We start from the raw sequence: 20,177 nt of genomic DNA, 5'->3' as shown, positions 1-20,177 counted from the left end.
TCAATCAGTTCAGCTGGAGCACTAATGTCTTTTCAGTAACCCAAATCAATAGACTCCATTGTTCCTTTCTGAGATATTTTCTTGGCTTTTTACTATTCCAGTACATTAGACATCACATCAAATAGCCGTTGAATAGTCAAGAGATGCACCCCCTACCCGACTGCCACATGAAAGAATTACTCCACTGCAGTACAGACTATATATAATACATTTCATCACTATGGAGGAGGGATGCTCACATCTGTGTGGATGCTGCCAATGTGTGTAATCCCTCCCGTTTCAGTAAGAGCTGACAACCGTGCAAGATGGCTTTCACAATGGTTCACAAGAAGGACCTAGCTCACGCCCCGGGTACTTTAAGAGTTTACAAAGAGGAAAAGTTAGATATTCACCTTAGTAGTGGTCCCTGCCCCCCTTAAACTCGCGAGTCTAGCGTTGGCAACCTTTGAATCTATTCGACTAGGGCATTTTGAATAGGTTCACATGGTCGTGCTCCCAGCTGTGAACAAACACCAAACAGCCAGCACCTGTGCAGTAGCACGGAGCCACTTGTGGGTAGCTTTTTTCTTCATGTGTGGGAGCTGTCAGTGCTACTGCACTAGTTCAAGGACAAGTGCGCGGATGCAAGCAGAGGGTCCTAGGCAGCACTGGTGGTCTAGAGGAAGACATGGGAAGCCTCTAAAGGATCCAGCACCTTTCAGCTGCTCTCCGGCACCAGCTAGGCGCTTGCTAGAACTCAGTATCAGCCCTGGACATGTCCCCACCAGCCATGCTCTGATGCAGCCATGCTCAGATGTGACATGTCACAGGCATCTGCTGTGGGGTAATGCCACCACGTGTCATGCGTTGACACGCATGGTGTTACAACTTTTGCCATTCGGCTGCATTTAAATTGTACATGAATGGCGTTCGTGGGGGTGGGGGGGGGAGATGGGGCGCTGAACTGGTCGACAAGCGCACAGTTCAGCCTCCCACCTGAAACAGGCCAAACGGGATCTCACAACATACACATGAACTCATTTCTCAAGCTGTTGGTATAATAAAAAAAAGACCGTTCTTGCTAATAAAATACGGTACTCTGTGACAACAAATTCTCACATCATAGTAAGAAAATGAATTTGTTAGCTATGTGAGCCTCCTTTATACCTTGCAGCCAAATCTTCCCCACCATCCGCACACAAATAAGAATTGTTTGCAGAGATCAATAAAATCAACAGCAGCCAAAGATGTGTACGACTGCTGTAGCTTCCAGAGATTACCGGATGGGAACGAGTGATAGAGGGACTGATAACTGAGCAAACATGGCCTCACAGCACGGGTCATGAATTGAAATGTAATCACATGTCTGGTCTCTTCTCCGGAGAAGTATGTCAACACGGAAAAGCAGGATGTCACCTGATAGCAATGCTATCAGTATTCGTTTCCAAGTGCCAAGCTCTACTACTGTCTTGCATTTACTGCAAAAGCTCATAGACCGCAGTTATGAGAACATGTTCAATTCAAACACTGTCACCCCTAATGATCATTAATCACCTGTCAGAGTGACAGTTCTGGCAATGAGCACTGTACAGATTGGCTGTTTGGTTTTAGCTTAGCAGCATATGCTGTTCATGTAGAGGGAAGGAGTGTCATGGGACAGTGAATGCGTGAGTGGTGACTTGGGGGAGAAAGAAAACACTATTTGGACTGCTGTTGCAGGGCAGCTGTATACATGCCAGATTCTCAACCAAGATGGTCCATAACAATTGCCCTAGCCAAGGATTGTCTAAAGGTGCGAACACACGCACTACAAAAGGCAACGACGGGTCCGCCGCACTTGCCCGCTGGGCGGTCTTTTAGCCAACAGTAGCGCGTGTGTACGCGCTGTCGGCGGACTGATAAGGCTGAAACAGCCTTATCAGTCTGCTGACAGCGCGTACACAGCACTACTGTCGGCTAAAAGACCGCCCAACGGGCAGGTCCGGCGGACCCGTCGTTGCCTTTTGTAGGGCGTGTGTACACACCTTAACATGTGTACAAGATATTAATGGCCTGACTGCCCTCAGAGTGTATTAATGGGCCACAGCCTTACAAACAGGAGTGAAGAGCTCAATCAAGACAGAAGAGGTAGCTCCACGCAGATTGTACCAGTGTGCCTGTAATATTTACTATATCTAACCTGTCCTCTCCTGGCACAGCTGTCCCAGTATAGATGCAAACTAGCCTCTGCCTTAAAAAGAAACCGTAACCAAGAATTCAACTTCATCCCAGACAGTAGCTGATACCCCCTTTTCCACGAGAAATCTATTCCTTTTCTCAAACAGATCATCAGGGGGCTCTGCATGGCTGATGTTGTGGTGAAACCCCTCCCACAGTGTGATGTCAGGACCATGGTCCTGACAGTTTCCTGTCTGTGAACCTCGTTGCACTGTGGGAAATAACAGCGGTTTACAGCTGTTTTCAACTGCCAAAAAAGCAAGCAGCTTCTCCTTCCACTGGCATCACCTGCCAGCAGTAAAAATGTCACCATGTGATAAATGTCAGAATGTATACCAGGGAGAGGAAAGAATTGTCAATGGGCAAACACTGACTAAATCATTCATACATAATTAATGTAAAAATGAAGCACTTTTTTATTACATTATTGTCACTGGAGTTACTCTTTAAATAATGCACTTCTGCATATCTGCTGTATTCTCAACTTCCCATTCCCCAACCAAACAACTGCACTTTTGGCAGAATGCAGGAGGAGGAATCTTATCTTAGCTGAAATCTCCAGGAGTACAGTCAAAACTCTTCATCTCAACACTATTCTACAGACAACAAAGCAAAGGAAGTTCTTCACTAATAAACCCCCAAGTATCTAACCAACTATTTATTTACATCTACTTACATCTACATATTATACCAGATCTGTCTCCCGGTGTCTTCGTCTTTTTTTCCCTCTCCTCAAGCCCCCGAGCACACTGTCTGCTTCCTGACCAACCCCACCTGCCGGAAGCCACTTTATCATGTGCTACGTCATTTTCCCTCCTCCGCTTCTTATAGCAACAGTACACAATACTCTGCTATAGCAGAGCAACACATCTGTACACTGCTCATTCCCCACAATGCCACCCGCAGGATCGGATTTGTAGATGCTATGTCCATCTTTGCACCCAAGATACTTATGAATGTATATTTTTTACTAGATAATACCTCTTTGAATTCTGCTATGATTTGGATTGATACAAATCACTGAAAACCTGAACCATTTCAGTTAATGAGTTTTTAACAGATGTAGCAATGCTAGGCAGTTCATTAGATACACATAACACATACCGATTGCTCCTAAGGCCACAAGTTTATTCTCTCTTGGGTTGATGTTCTTGTCGTATGGTCGGTTTCCGTACATATGAGCTGCACTGTTGACAAGCCATGTTGCATTGAGTACAAGTGCGTAGCGGAGGAGGCAGGGAACGTAGAAAGCAATAAACAGGGTTTCACCCCAAAAATAACATGGAACCGCAGTGGGAAGAACAAAGCACATCAACAGGATGAGCTTCTTGTAGTGCCTAAGACAGAGAAGACAGTAGGTAATTAAGGCAGGATATTGAGGAATTCCACAAAGAATTAACTCAAAGTATTTCCCAAGTTATATCATTCAATGCAATTCATTTTCAAGTACATGTTTTTACTTCACCTATAGAAAGATCCCTTAAATATGCTTTTCCTGAGTCTTAAAGTGAACCCGAGGTAAAAATAAACTGATGAGATAAACAATTGTATTTCCTCTCCTACTCCTAAAAATGAGTTTTTATTTAGATATCTTATGGTTTTATTTTATATTTAAACATTTACAAAGTAGATTGAATGTTTTGTTGCCTCTGCTCAGTGGCAGCATATTAAGTGTACCAGAGTTCAAATTCATGACCTTTTTATCTCCTTCCGCTCTCAGAAGTTGTATTCTGCCAGGAAAACTGTTATGGCTGTAATTTGCTTATTAGTGATGTTTACTATATTCACAACAAGGTACCGACAAGACAGAAGCTGTCACTTCCATGACTAAAAATTAACTGTTCCAGGCAGCAAAATACAACACATAAAACAGCCAGGTTATTTGTATATTTTGCACTGTACATACACGTTTATCTCATCATGTCACATGTCGCCTCGGGTACACTTTAAAGCTTGTACTGTTGATGCAATTTTTGCGGCTATTTTTCCGTCCATGGGTTTTTGCATGACGCACGACAAACGATCATTTTAGTGAGATTGTCTAACATTGTTTAACCTCTCTGGCGGTCTATTAGTTCAGAACGGGATTTCCTGTTTGGCTTCCCCCGTTGCCATGGCGACGATCGTCATGTACATCATGACGTCATCGAGAGTCCCGATCCACCCCTCAGCACTGCCTGGCGCTGATAGGCCAGGCTGCGCAAGGGGTCGAGGGGTGGCGCGGTGGGTAGTGGCGAATCAGCACGGAGCGGCGGCGATCAGGAAGTACTAGCTGCGTGTACAGAAAAAAAAATTATGCAAATCGGCCCAGCGGGGCCTGAGAAATCATATTGCGCGGCACAGCCCGCCAGGGAGGCTAACTAAACGTAGTTAAATGATGTTTAGCGATATGCAGTGATTGCCATGATGGGTCCCATTATGGACTATCGTGCAGATCTGATGTCTGATCTGCCTGTGTCTGTCCACCTCTGCTGGTGTCTGTTGTAACTAGGGCTGCACGATTTTAGGAAAAAATTGAAATTGCGATTTTTCTCTCAGAAATTGTGATTTAGATTTTTTCACGATTTTCTTCAAATCAAGCTTTAGCACTACATTCACAATGCCCCCAATGTATTTTAGCCAAGTATGTGCCTCCAGTATAGTTGCCTCAGTATAGGTTAGCAAGGTAGGTGTCTCCAGTATAGGTAGCCATTATAGTTGCCCCTAGTAAAGGTTAGCTAGGTAGGTGCCACCAGTATAGTTGCCCCATAGGTTGGCTAGGTAGGTAGCCAGTATAGTTGCCCCCAGTATAGGTTAGCTAGGTAGGTGTCTCCAGTATAAGTAGCCAGTATAGTTGCCACTAGTAAATGTTAGCTAGGTAGGTACCACCAGTATAGTTTCCCCATAGGTTAGCTAGGTAGTATAGGTAGCAAGGCAGCAGTGTAGTGGTGGGGGGAGAGCAGACATAGTAAAAACTTACCTTCTGGGACGACACCAGCAGGTTCTAGCTTCTTCCTTCTACCTCTCCCAGCCATCTATCACATTAGTACCAGCGCCCCCTGTGATGACATGCAGTTACATCATCACAGGTGGCTTGTTACCAATGCAACTGACAGAGGAAGTAGAAAGAAGCTGCAGGGGATCCCGGAAGGTGAGTTGCCCTACAGTTATACGCGTGGAACGCGAAGGGTTGCAAAAAAATGTACGCGTTAAAAGAAATCGTCGCCTTCGCGATTACGTAGTAGTTGTGCCCACATCGCAATTTCGATTTTAAATCGATATATCGTGCAGCCCTAGTTGTAACACAGATGTCATAGCTGCCTATGACATATTCGTGTTACGTCCAGAGCATTGTGCATCATTTGGGATTGGCTGATAAATGCTTTCTGGTTGCTTGAGACTCAATGTTAAAAATAGAACTAGTACCATACCTCACATTCTATATAAAACATAAACTATGTATTAATGTTAAAATACAGTAATATTAACACAAACAAAGACAAACTTAATAAGAAAGTAGGAGCAGTGTGGACTGATGGCTGTTGTCCTGTCCTAGAGGCCTGTGTCTTATCCTGGTGGCCTCTGTCCTCTCCTGCTGGCCTATACATGCTTAATAAAGTCCCCTAACAGGACCCCAGGAGAGTGGAAGCAGTGTGGAGTGCATTGTGAAGATCCCTGCAGTATTTCTGCAAGATGCGGCCTAGCCACGATTCTGAATCCAGGGCCTCGATTAATTTTTACAGCTGCTGATGGTGCTAGCTTGGCACAGTAGTGTGCTCAACGGGCAAATTTCCACAAAAAGCTCAATGGAGTGCCTTAGTGTAGAGAGGTGAGGTGACATAGCCCTGGGAGAGCCATTGAACTCAGTCTCTGAGCTAAGCAGAGCCCACAAACAGCCACTAACAAGTTGGTCTTTACCACTGTGAGTACTGCGATTTATACCGATTGGTTGAGACTGTTGGTTAGTTGAGTTCCGGTTAACCGGTTATTAGGTACCCCTTGCTAGTACTGGTTTGGGCCCTCTAGTGCCTTCATAACTGTGTTAGTTCTTTATGGTATAGATATAAAGTCTGATCAAAGTTTACAGACATACATTGTTACTTAATCTAAACAAAATTATGCCTGTTATTTATGCTTCTAGGTACCATGAAGCAATAATACCTAGAGGCGGAGATATTCCTTAGCTGAGATAACAGAGAAATAATGTCTGGGCTTCCCTTTGATAAGATATGGACATGTTTATCTCTGTACTTTTCAGAAATGGAAGTCATCTTTACAGCTGCAGTAATTACACTTTGTACAACCTAGCTGCAAAGTATACAGCAACATTTGTAAGCGGACAATGTTGTGGAGCTTTACTCTTCTATGGTAAAAGGACCATATGCCAGCATACATGTAAAATGGCCGCCGCCAAATTTTGGAGTAGAGTGAAGCTGACAGATGGCTCGCCCTGCACCTGCTGAAAGTCCAGGGTGGCGATAATGGCTAATGCTATTCCTCCCTCCAGGCTGTTGCAACTCGGGGGGGCACACATAATTCGAGCACCAGTTATTGCCGGGGGCCAAATACCTTATTTTTCCTAAGTTTAGCTCCAGCCATGATTGGCCTATGGCGGCGCCAAAATCATTGCGCAGCTCTGCGTGGAAATTACCTGTCTCGCATATATTGGTTTTCTAAGGTACAAATTACGATATTTAGAGCTAGTCTGACACAATTTAGGTTATCCTGGAAAGGACACAACACCTTAATATTACCGTGTCTAGCTATGGATATAGTCACTGCTAAAGATGCTCAATGGGGCCCTAATAATGCTGACTTGAATACAAACTGAATGCAAATTGGTTGGAAATCAGCCAATCAAATACACTTCCTGCCAGTCTGGTTCGGCAATTCCAAGCTGCATACTATTTGCATGAAATGGCATGAAAGTTGAGATTAAAGCCATCTCATAGGCCATCTATAGTTAATACATCTTTTTCATTTTCACATATATGATCCTCTCAGCTTAGAATCTCACAAACTGGGCTGCAATTGTTGGCATGTTGGGCCCCCTCACAAAATAGATTTTTCAGCTTTGCATATGCCTAGAGGACATTTGGTTCCAAGAAAACAAAAACACCATACATCACATAATGGCAGTCCCATAAATAAAGTTCTGCAATAATACCAGAGTGCAGGGGCGTAACTACAAAACTTTGTGGGGCCCAGGGGTCGAGTCCTGCGTGAACACAGGTGGACGACGTCCACTTACTTTTATTGGAGAGTGGACGTCGTCCACCCTAGCACTCTGGAGGGGAGCAGCGCTGTGGAGAGGAGCATTGGGCAGAGCAGCAGGGAAGGGCGGACGTCTCCCTCCCCTTCCCTCACCTTGGGGCTCCTCTTCCTGGCTCTCCCCTCCAGAACGATTGCGGCGGTGGCTGGCACGGCAGCGGGCATCAGTGGGCGGGACTTACCTCCTCCTGTTCCGGCGAGTTGACGCTGTGCGTGCAGCTAGTCTGGTTTAGTGAAGACCAGAGCAGCAGCACGCACAGCGTCAACTCGCCGGAACAGGAGGAGGTAAGTCCCGCCCACTGATGCCCGCTGCCAGCCACCGCCGCAATCGTTCTGGAGGGGAGAGCCAAGAAGAGGAGCCCCAAGGTGAGAGAAGGGGGGGGCGGGAGACGTCCGCCCTTCCCCGCTGCTCTGCCCAATGCTTCTCTCCACTGCGCTGCTCCCCTCCAGCTGGGACACCTGGCTACCTATTCTGCGGACACCTATACACCTGGCTACATATACTGGGGCCACTATACACCTGGCTACATATACTGGGGACACCTATACACCTGGTTATACTGGGGCCACTATACACCTGGCTACATATACTGGGGACACCTATACACCTGGCTACATATACTGGGCACATATACACCTGGCTATACTGGGGGCACCTATACACCTGGCTACATATACTGGGGACACCTATACACCTGGCTATATATACTGGGGACACCTATACACCTGGCTATACTGGGGGCACCTATACACCTGGCTACATATACTGGGGACACCTATACACCTGGCTATATATACTGGGGACACCTATACACCTGGCTATACTGGGGGCACCTATACACCTGGCTACATATACTGGGGACACCTATACACCTCGCTACATATACTGCTGACACCTATACCTGGCTATACTGGGGACACCTGAACACCTGGTTACATATACTGGGGACACCTATAGACCTGGCTACCTATTCTGGGGACATCTATACACCTGGCCACCTATTCTGGGAATATCTATACACCTGGCCACCTATTCTGAGGACATCTATACACCTGGCTACCTATCCTGGTGACATCTCTACATCTGGCCACCTATTCTGGGGACAACTATACACATGGCTACTTATACTGGGGAAACCTATAGACCTGGCTAGCTATACTGGGGGTACCTATTTTGGGGGAACTGCTGTCAGATCTGTATTTTTGAGGAACCGCTGATGCCAGATTACGTGTATTTTGGGAAACCGCTGCCAGATTGTGTATGTTGGGGGACCACTGCTGCCAGATTACATGCATGTATTTTGGGTGTTACGTGTATTTTGGGTGATCCACTGCAAGGTTTCGCGTATTTTGGGGAACTGCTTCCAGATTATGTGTATGTTGGGGGAACTGCTGCTGCCAGATTGTCTATTTTGGGGCAACCACTGCCATATTATCTGTATTTTGAAGGAAGCTCTGCCAGATTATGTGTATTTTTGGTGAAATGCTGTCAGATTACATCTACTTTTTGGGGATACACTACGACAGATACGACAGTATAATAATACCAGAGTGCAAGGGCATAACTACAACACTTTAATGGGCCCCCCTTAATGTCCACAACCCTTCCTCTGCCTCTTCTTTTTGACCTTCACTGAGTAGGGGGGGGGGGGGTATAAAACAAGTGTGGCCATCAGGATCTTCACACCCATAGCATGTTCAGCCATGTTCAGCCACAAAAATACCTGATCTGGAGTATCAGAGAAAGGTAGGTTAGTAGTTGGGGCCCTCCACACCTCTGGACCCCCACACCTCTGGACCCCCCTGCAGTTGCAGGGGCTGCTCCCCCCATAGTTACGCCCCTGCCCGAGTGATAATATGTATTGTATGGCCCTAGAAGCTGTGAATATGTACATGACTTCTAGGCATCTTTCTTTCCCTCATCATCAAAGGTAACAAACGCATGATACTTTGCTGTTAATTACTGGCAAGACACATCAAGGGAAGGAAACTCACCTCCTCTGGAACATTATCACCTTGTCTGCATGAAGGTCACTTAAGTCAAGTTTTTTGCCCTTTTCGATGACATCTGGGTGTTTTCGCACAAGGAGCCAGCCAATGTGTGAGAAGAAGAAGCCTCTCATTGCGTTATGAGGGTCAGCATTTGTTTCAGAGTATTTGTGATGTGCCCTGTGGTCTCGTGCCCACTCATAAATGTCATTCTAAAACAAGGCAGAAACATAAATCAGTGATAAATATGAAACTTGCTGTGTATGTGTACCACAAACTGATTTATTTGCCAAAAATGTTCATAGTTAAAAAAAAAAAAAGGACAGGACAATAGTGCATACATGTAATGAAGGAGCCTGGAAAAGAGGGCGCAGGGGATTGCCGCTAGAAGAATATCACTAAATTTCCCAATATTCTACTACTTACTTCCGATGGTAATAAAATCGGTAATCTCCACTGATATTTTACTACGACCTAACCATACACTCACACAGAACCCTCCCTCTACCGATGCCTAGTCCTTAACGCCCCATGGCTTGGTGGTGCCAAACCCTTAACCACCCCCCTGCCGTGGCGCCTAACACTTAACCTCCCCCCTGCCCAGGTGCCCAAAGTTCTATCTATCGTCATATTTCACGTTATTTTAATCTCAGCTTTTATGATTGCCTTACCCTTAACCTCCCCCAGTGGTGCATAACTCTTACCCTTCCCCCCCTGCACCTAAACCTTAACCACCCCCCTGACATAGCGCCCAGAAATTGTGGCTAGAAGTAGCGGGCACTAGCTGCAATATCCAGACGTCAAAAATTCCATCTATTGCTAATTGCACCTTTTATCATTGCCGTGATAAAAGCCATGTGTTTCAGTAACCTATGTGTGCGTAAGATTTCAATAATAAAGGATTGCTCCATAGTAAAAGTGCACAAAATTACGCCAGTGTAGGAGAGAGAGAGTACAGCAGCTGGTGACATCACGAGTTCCAGCTATTCTGGGCATAAAACAGCAATCAGATTGTAAAATACAAACTAGTTAAACAAGACGTCCTCCAACATGGGTTGCCAGATTTCTAGACAGCTGGAGATTGGCCATACCATAATTTAACAAAGCTCATTTTATTTTTATGAACACCTGTAATATGGATTTGTTTTTTTTATCTGATTCTGTTTACACTAATCTTATTTGGAGGTGGTTGGCAATTAATTATAACCATATGAAAATATAGTACCATAAAATGCAGTGCTCACGTAGTGCTGCTCTAATATCAACTTTATTCCATCACTTGATGTAAGTGAGGTCTTAAAGGGTACCCAAACTGACATGTGACGTAGCTAGATATACATGTGTACTAGTCATACTAAGAGATCATCCCTTTCTAATTTTCTGCATTGAAAGTATAAAAAAATTAGTGGTTTTATATATGCAAATTAAGTAGTCAAATGGCAAGTGGAATACAGCCCCTGTCCTTAAAACGAAATAAACGATCTGGCTAAGAAAACACTGCAGTTTACATTTTAGTGCTGAAATATTATTTAGAGAAAACCAAATATAAACTTATGAGATTCTTAGTTCTGTGTGTTTTACTAAGGTAACATAGAAGTCTCAAATTTTTTATTTTCAGTTTAAGAACTAAATAACAGCCATGACAGTCGGATGTAAAATCTGCTTCATTTAGCTGAAAAGAAGTACCGGTAATGACCCTTTTCAAGTCTAAGATGTTATCAGCTGTACTTTTTTTAGCCAAATAGAAGTATTTTGTTGCCCATTTATTTTTTTAGGACACAGGGCTGAAATCTACTTGACTGCCTCATTTAAATAGATAATAGCACTAGGTTGTTTTTAACCCCCTGCAATGCAGTAAAATACAGATGTACTTCAGACATGTCACAAGTCAGTACAGTTTAATTAGTAGAACAAGTCATCCTTCTGCTCTATCCTTTTGTTTTTGTCATCAAGGTTAAAATGTGCGTGTGTGTATATATACAGGTCTTTCTAAAAAAAATTAGCATATTGTGATGAAGTTCATTATTTTCTGTAATGTACTGATAAACATTAGACTCTCATATATTTTAGATTCATTACACACAACTGAAGTAGTTCAAGCCTTTTATTGTTTTAATATTGAAGATTTTGGCATGCAGCTCATGAAAACCCAAAATTCCTATCTCAAAAAATTAGCATATCATGAAAAGGTTCTCTAAACAAGCTATTAACCTAATCATCTGAATCAACTAATTAACTCTAAACACCTTAACCTCCCTGGCGTTCTATTAAGATCGCCAGGGAGGCTGCGGGAGGGTTTTTTTTTAGTAAAAAAAAACTATTTCATGCAGCCAACTGAAAGTTGGCTGCATGAAAGCCCACTAGAGGGCGCTCCGGATGCGTTCTTCTGATCGCCTCCGGTGGCCAGAAGTAACACGGAAGGCCGCAATGAGCGGCCTTCCGTGTTTCGCTTACCTCGTCGCCATGGCGACGAGCAGAGTGATGTCATGGACGTCAGCTGACGTCCTGACGTCAGCCGCCTCCGATCCAGCCCTTAGCGCTGGCCGGAACTTTTTGTTCCGGCTACGCTGGGCTCAGGTGGCTGGGGGGACCCTCTTTCGCCGCTGCATGCGGCGGATCGCCGCGCTACAGCAGCGATCAGGTAGCACACGCGGCTGGCAAAGTGCCGGCTGCGTGTGCTGCTTTTTATTTGAGCCAAATCGGCCCAGCAGGGCCTGAGCGGCAGGCTCCGGCGGTACTGGACGAGCTGAGCTCGTCCAGACCGCTCAGCAGATTAAAAAGATTCCTAAGGCTTTTAAAAACTCCCAGCCTGGTTCATTACTCAAAACCGCAATCATGGGTAAGACTGCCGACCTGACTGCTGACAGAAGGCCATCATTGACACCCTCAAGCAAGAGGGTAAGACACAGAAAGAAATTTCTGAACGAATAGGCTGTTCCCAGAGTGCTGTATCAAGGCACCTCAGTGGGAAGTCTGTGGGAAGGAAAGTGTGGCAGAAAACGCTGCACAACGAGAAGAGGTGACCGGACCCTGAGGAAGATTGTGGAGAAGGACCGATTCCAGGCCTTGGGGGACCTGCGGAAGCAGTGGACTGAGTCTGGAGTAGAAAAATCCAGAGCCACCGTATACAGGCGTGTGCAGGAAATGGGCTACAGGTGCTGCATTCCCCAGGTCAAGACACTTTTGAACCAGAAACAGCGGCAGAAGCGCCTGACCTGGGCTACAGAGAAGCAGCACTGGACTGTTGCTCAGTGGTCCAAAGTACTTTTTCCGGATGAAAGCAACTTTTGCATGTCATTCGGAAATCAAGGTGCCAGAGTCTGGAGGAAGACTGGGGAGAGGGAAATGCCAAAATGCCTGAAGTCCAGTGTCAAGTACCCACAGTCAGTGATGGTGTTGGTCCACTGTGTTTTGTCAATGCAGCTAGCTATCAGGAGATGATTTTGGAGCACTTCATGCTTCCATCTGCTGAAAAGCTTTATGGAGATGAAGATTTAATTTTTCAGCACAACCTGGCACCTGCTCATAGTGCCAAAACCACTGGTAAATGGTTTACTGACCATGGTATTACTGTGCTCAATTGGCCTGCCAACTCTCCTGACCTGAACCCCATAGAGAATCAGTGGGATATTGTCAAGAGAAAGTTGAGAGACGCAAGACCCAACACTCTGGATGAGCTTAAGGCCGCTATCGAAGCGTCCTGGGCCTCCATAACACCTGAGCAGTGCCACAGGCTGATTGCCTCCATGCCACGCCGCATTGAAGCAGTCATTTCTGCAAAAGGATTCCCGACCAAGTATTGAGTGCATAACTGAACATAATTATTTGAAGGTTGACTTTTTTTGTTTTAAAAACACTTTTCTTTTATTGGTCGGATGAAATATGATAATTTTTTGAGATAGGAATTTTGGGTTTTTTTATGAGCTGTATGCCAAAATAATCAATATTAAAACAATAAAAGGCTTGAACTACTTCAGTTGTGTGTAATGAATCTAAAATATATGAAAGTCTAATGTTTATCAGTACATTACAGAAAATAATGAACTTTATCACAATATGCTAATTTTTGGAGAAGGACCTGTATATATACATTTTTATCACATCTAGATTAGTTGGCATTTTTATATACATCTACCACATGTTCAGAGTTAAATAAATGTAACTGAAGGCAATTGCTCTTGAGACTACTTACTATATTACTTTTGATTGTACAGAGAATGCATAATATGTGTTACCTGGAATGCCATGGTATTTGAAGTTGCCAGAAAGATCCTTAGAGGGAGTGTGGCTTTATAAGATCGGTGGCTCCAGAGGCGATGGGCACCAGCAGTTACCCCAAGGGCACTCAGCGTGAAGCAAACGCAAGCTGTGTGAACAATGAAATGAAAGTTATATTAGATAAACAAAAAACAAAGAAGCAAGTAATTTAGATGACCAGAATTTAAGCAACAGACTCTCAACATGAATGTCCAATGCAAAAATTAGGAGCTGATGCTGGGGGCTATCAATGGTTTCATTATGACATGCATACTTACCATAAAAATGTTTGCCACTCCCTGCAGATCTGTCCCCTGTTGTTTTCTCTCCAATGACATGTGCTGGGCCTACTTCCTCCCGCTACACAACTGTTCCCTCACAGGCTGACATGTGCTGGGCCTACTCCCTCCCGCCACACAACTGTTCCCTCACAGGGTGACATGTGCTGGGCCTTCTCCCTCCCGCCACATGACTGTTCCCTCACAGGCTGACATGTGTTGGGCCTAATCCCTTCCACCACATGACTGTTCCCTCACAAGGTGACATGTGTTAGGCCTACTCCCTCCCGCCATACAACTGTTCCCTCACAGAGCGACATGTGCTGGGCCTACTTCCTCCCGCCACATGACTGTTCCCTCGCAGGGTGACATGTGCTGGACCTTCTCCCTTCCATCACACAACTGTTCCCTCACATAGCGACGTGCTGGGCCCAGTGATGGATTAAGATGAAGTGGGGACCTAGGCAATGTCGTAGGTGGAGAGAGACCAGAGGAAATGTCAGGTCGGTCCCATGACACCCTCTAGGCACCAGATACCTGCCTGGGTTGCCTTTAGTTGATCCTGCTCTGGCTAGACCTACTCCTTTTCACTACACAACTGTTCCCTCGCAGGGTGACTTGTACTGGGCCTTCTCACTCCCCCTACAAAACTGTTCCTTAGCAGGGCAGAAGGCCTGTGGGAAATACTGGAACAGCCAGGCAGTCCAAGTTTTATCATGCACATACACAATGACAGGGGGTGGTAATTATAAGGGAGAGGAGGTGGGTAGGGACAGAGAAGTTCTATAAGGCCCATTAACTAATGAGCAGGTCATTTCCACTTTTAAGTGCCCTGTCTACTTGCAGATCATGCTGCAAGTAGACAGGCTGCACATCTCAAAATGGATCACAAGGATCAAGACTTTGTATTCTCTCCCACACCAAATCTAAGGCACTAGAAATAAATAATGATGTAGGGGTTGGCCTCAAAAATCTGCTTTAGCTCATTTATCATGAGATGAGACTAGAAGAACATAGTTGTTATTGGATTGAATGCCATTAATGCCAACATTTCCACAAGTTTCATAAATGGCAGTGAAAGGGTGAGTGGGAAAGTGTATGGTGAACTTTAGATCAGGGATGGTCAATAGGATGCTATTTTTTTTAGCTAGCATGCAAGTTCAAAACAAATTGCAAGCGGCTTAGATTTGGGCCAATCAAATGCACTGTCTGTCAGTTTGGACTGGCTGTCAATTTGTACTGGGCCAATTACATGCACTTGCTGGTCAGGGACTATGTGTGCATTAGCTTACAAGATCTGCTAAATGACATACATCACAAAAGATAAAGAAACGCTAGGCACAGTTACCATCCAAAGTATTTACCTTTATTATTGTTCAAAGAAGACATCAGCAAGCAATGCAGTGTCCATGTGTGCTGTGAGTGTCACCCATCAGCCATGGTTCACATTAACAGGGCATTGCATGGTGAAGTTTTTCTTAGACAATAATAAAAGTCATTCAATTTAACAGTAACTGTAAATACAATTTTCCTCGCTTCTGTAAGTTATGTCTTCAGGTTTGTACATAGCTTGAGTCATTTTCGACCATAATGATCATTCCTGATCATTTTTGGTGATAGTCTAGGAATAATTAGCTATCTGCACAGCAACCTGTCCTGAGAGGGAAGGAGATGTATTAGTGGGAGCTACCCTGTTACAGGGACAACAACAGCATCAGCCAAGGATTTTCAGGCTTGGCAAATCACAGAAGAGGAGGCCACTGCCATTACAGGACATCTGTAGTTAGGCTACATTTTCACCCAAAACGATCACAGTAGTGTCTGAATCTCTCCCCTGAAACAAGCAAAAGGCAGATCCAGTCAAATGTCAGTAAAACATCTGATCTGCATGCTTGTTTAGAGTCTATGACTAAAAGAATTAGAGGCAGAGGATCATCAGGACACCCAGGCAGTTTGCATAGTTTAAAAGGAAATGGACATGGCAGCCTCAATACTCCTCTCATTTCAGTTGTCCTTTAACCCTTTCATACTGGATGGCTCTAGCATCCAATTAACTTTCATAACCTTATTTTTCCTGTAACTTGCCAAAAGCAAGGGTCTAGTATACAGTGCAGGAGAGTACTGACAGGTATGCACGTCAATACTGTTCACATCATGGTTTTTATTGACGTGTATAACCATCCATACCACCAGGGAGGTTAAGGAGCAGATCCGTCCTTTTCCTATTCTTCCCTATGATCGGCTCACAGTAATCACAGGGCCAGGAGCCAATCAAATTGGCTTCTGACTGAGATGCAGAAGCTCTGCTTTCACTAAGACAGCAGACCAAGTGAGTCCAGCGAGGGAACAGTGTCGAGGGCGATGTGAGTATGCGGCAGTGATTCGTTGGACTCTACAGCCTCTCCGAGAGCCACACAGTCGCCAGCAGGATGGAGATTCCAAATACATCGGCCTGGAAAACATTAAGCCTGATAGAATTCCCACTGAAAATGGACCAGGGAATATGCCCACCATTGCAATCAAATTCTCAATAAGCTTACACATTGGTACCTGAGGCCTCAACTTGTCTAAAACGTCTCATCACCTTTGTCGTAAACAGCGAGTGTGGATTTGCACAGATCAGTTACATAGCCGTTCCCAGGAACAATAAGGCAGATATTCTAAATTTGGTAGTCGTCAGTGATTGCTTTTAGACTGCAGCACCAATTACGCTCAAGTTACAATACGAAGAATAGCTTCCCAGGGGAACTACTCTGACCTCAGCGCAATTATCCGCTTTGCCTTAAATTATACACTTTTCATAATAAGATCTACTAAGTTCTTATGATAATAAATGGCTACCTGCACATGCAGTATTCCTATGAGATACTAATACAAAATGCACTGTCTATATATATATATATATATATATATATATATATATATATTTAAAAAATGATACATATGATACACTTATTATTAAAGTGAATAAATTACAAAAAAAAAAAAAAAAAAAAAAAGAGAGAGAGGAAAAACAAAACCCAAACCCATTACTGAAATAGATGTTCTGCCTGGTGACTAGAGGCTCATACATTTTTGCTGCCATGCAAACTGCTTTCTCATTTGTTCAGGACAGGCTGAATAATTGAATTAGCAGGATAATGCTCTGAACAATTGAAGTCCCACAAAAATGCACTGTGTTCATTCTTTATAAACAGTGACTTTATGACCTTCTGGGTGTTTGTTAAACACAGTATGACTTTATCTGAATTGTTCCTGTGCAGTCTTCCACTACAGATTCATTTTTTCTTGCTGATTAAATGTTAAATTTAGCTGTAATATGTGATGGGGGAAAAAAAAAAGCAAATTGAAATATGCCATTCTGTGCAGAAGTGCTGTCCTACCCACCTACATTACAATATTGCTTATGCACACAAGTGGCCAGGGTCGGACTGGGCCACAGTAGTAGAGTTTTTTCCCTCGGTGAGCCCTGCCTCCAGGTCTTTGGTGGGCCCCCCCTCCTTGTCTGACAGAGCTCCAATTGCTGCCTGCAGCACAAAAATTCTCTTCTCAGTGCTGTAATCCCTCATGCTGAGAGCAGTGGCGTAGCTAAGGAGCTGTAGGCCTTGATGCAAATTTTACAATGGGGTCCTCCAAGCACTCTATACATAACAATTGATATGACGCACCAAAACCTGCCAATGGCAACTACAGTGTCAGAGGTACAAGAAGGGGATGGGAAATAGCTTGCTAATGATTACCACTGTTCAAAGTATCTATAGAAGTGATTATTATGAGCACAGGACCAATAGAGAGGTAATACTGTAGTTGAGGAAGGGCCTTTCGGGGCCCCTTTGGCTCAAGGGCCCCGATGCGGTCGCAACCTCTGCAGTCGCAACCTCTGCAAAGTAGGACATTACTTTATATTGAAGGAGGGGACTCTATGCAGTTTTGCTGGGCAGCAGTGTCTCTGAATTACAATGCTGCTAAGATAATGTACATTTGGCCCTGTCCATAATACGACATGACCACGCCCACCTTCCGGTGCATGGTCACGCCCTTTTTTCACCGCAATCATGGGATGTGTGGGCCCCAGGTTGAAATTTCTTTGGTGGGCCCCCAGTGTCCCAGTCCGACCCTGCAAGTGGCCACTTCCCAACTTGAGAAGTCAAGGTAGAATGAGGTGCAGACTGATTCATATGTGCCCTTAGTATAGGTTAGCTGGGTATGTGTGCCCTTAGTTTGGGTCAGCCAGGTATATGTGCCCTTAGCAGTGTTCTCCCCAGGCCCTTTTAGCTGGGTGCTGCACCCGGCTAGATTTGGTGACCACCTGGCTGTCATCGGTTTAGCTCCTCACCTCCTCCTATGCTGTAAGCAGAGTTCCCTGCATTTTCCTCTCGCCCCACCCGGCTAATTTTTCATGCCACCCGGCTACTATTTCATGCCACCCGGCTGGAAACAAATTCTGGGGAGAACACTGCTTAGTATAGATTAGCTAGGTATATGTGCCCTTAGTATAGGTTAGCCAGGTATATGTGCCCTTAGTATAGGATAGCTGGGCATGTGTGTGCCCTTAGTATAGGTTAGCCAGGTATATGTGCCCTTAGTATAGGTTAGCCAGGTATATGTGCCCTTAGAATAGGTTAGCCAGGTATATGTGCCCTTAGAATAGGTTAGCCAGGTATATGTGCCCTTAGAATAGGTTAGCCAGGTATATGTACCCTTAGTATAGGATAACTGGGTATAGAAGCCCGGGTACACGCAACTTACCTCCCTCCAGCGGTGGCCTCTTGGTCTTCACCCCCTCAGCCGCAGCTGCCTGGAGGGCAGATAAGCCATTTCGCCGGCTGAGGGAGGCTCCGGCGGGCTGCGTGCGTTGAGGAGGAAGTTTTTCTTCCAGCGCCACGCCCCCAGCCATGACAATGCGTAATGGCAGAGCCGCCCCTGGCCTCTCAGCCACGCCTCTCTCCCGGCGAGATCAGCAGCCAGCAGCAGAATCTGATAGGCCGCGTTCTAGAGCTGCTGGCCGCAAAATTCAATAGGACGCGGCCATGAGGCCTAGGCTTTAAAGAGGAACTTTACCGGAAAAAAAAATAGTAGGAGAAAAAATAAATCAATACATTACAAAGTGAGATTTAATCCACAAAGAGCTTGCACCTCATCCCCTTTACTATTGGCAGACAAGAAAAAAAAACTAGGCAGCATCAATTGCCACTATCTATAACCACACCCTGTTGGCAGTTGGAAACAGACATTATTTCCCACAATGCAACAAAGTTCACAGAAAGGAAACCGTCATGACCATAATCATAACACACTCTGGGAGTGGTTTCATCATATCAGTCACACACCCCTTCCCTGAGGATCTATTTGAGAAAAGGTAGACATTTCTCATGTAAAATGGGGTATCAGCTACCGATTGTGATGAATTTTAATCCTTGGTTAAAGTTGTTCTTTAAGTGATTGTAAAACCTGGCAAAATCATCTTTGCATCTCTTCCCAGGGCTTTCTTTGTATTGAAAAGAGGAATATAGGTTGCAGTTTCATCTAGATAACTCCTACTGTGTCAAGGAAGTAAGTTGCGTGCTTCCATTTATTGATTATTGCATATCTGTTATGATTGGTTTAAAGTAGTCATCTAAGGACGTTTTAAGGTCTTTGGGGACCTCGGCCCCCAAATGTTTCCTGTAGTGGGTTCGGATTTTAATGGAAAGCTGGGTGTTAAAGATTTGGAAGTCTGATTTGTTAAGATTAATGTTCAGTGTCCCCAATTTGTGCACATTTACAAAGAAGATGGCTTTTTATTAAAATGTTTATACTGATTTAACAATATGAGACAGATATCTTTCAGGTGAAGAGATAAACATTAGAAGGCCATCTGAAAAAGCCAGAACTTTTAGCTCTATTTCATTTTTCTGCAATTCACTTTATGACCTAGTTTTGGATTATGGAGGATACCAACATTTCTACATGCAGATTGTGGGCAGTGCAATCTAGCGATGTTCGTTAATTCCCAATGTTGCGTGGAAAAACCTGGCAGGTTAGAACTTTGCCTACAATTCATTTTATCGTCTGTGACACCAAGAAGGTAACAAAAGTACTTTGTACTGGTGGTGAGACAGAGCATTCTATGCCTGCATTCAGTAACTGCACAGTGGTAATGTAGAGGTCTCGGCCTGCTCTTTCCATTGAATCCCACAGTCTAGAAGTTTTTCGGGTTTTTTTTAC

At 44.5% G+C, this 20,177-nt stretch overlaps 1 protein-coding gene across 2 annotated transcripts in view; it reads right to left on the bottom strand.

The window, feature by feature from the left end:
* The window catches only part of SCD (stearoyl-CoA desaturase), a 63,003-nt gene that overhangs the window by 9,639 nt on the left and 33,187 nt on the right, over nt 1–20,177 (bottom strand). For both annotated transcript variants that reach the window (XM_068257869.1, XM_068257868.1), the window contains exons 3-5: nt 13,671–13,801; nt 9,442–9,647; nt 3,301–3,533 (exon numbers count right to left, since the gene is read on the bottom strand). In XM_068257869.1, coding sequence (XP_068113970.1) covers nt 3,301–3,533; nt 9,442–9,647; nt 13,671–13,801 — 570 coding nt within the window. The remainder of the gene's footprint in view (nt 1–3,300; nt 3,534–9,441; nt 9,648–13,670; nt 13,802–20,177) is intronic.

This window comes from Hyperolius riggenbachi, chromosome 10 (genome assembly GCF_040937935.1).
Source record: "Hyperolius riggenbachi isolate aHypRig1 chromosome 10, aHypRig1.pri, whole genome shotgun sequence".
NCBI lineage: Eukaryota > Metazoa > Chordata > Amphibia > Anura > Hyperoliidae > Hyperolius > Hyperolius riggenbachi.
The sequence above is the reverse complement of the archived record's forward strand: the minus strand, read 5'-3'. Positions and strand labels throughout refer to the sequence as shown.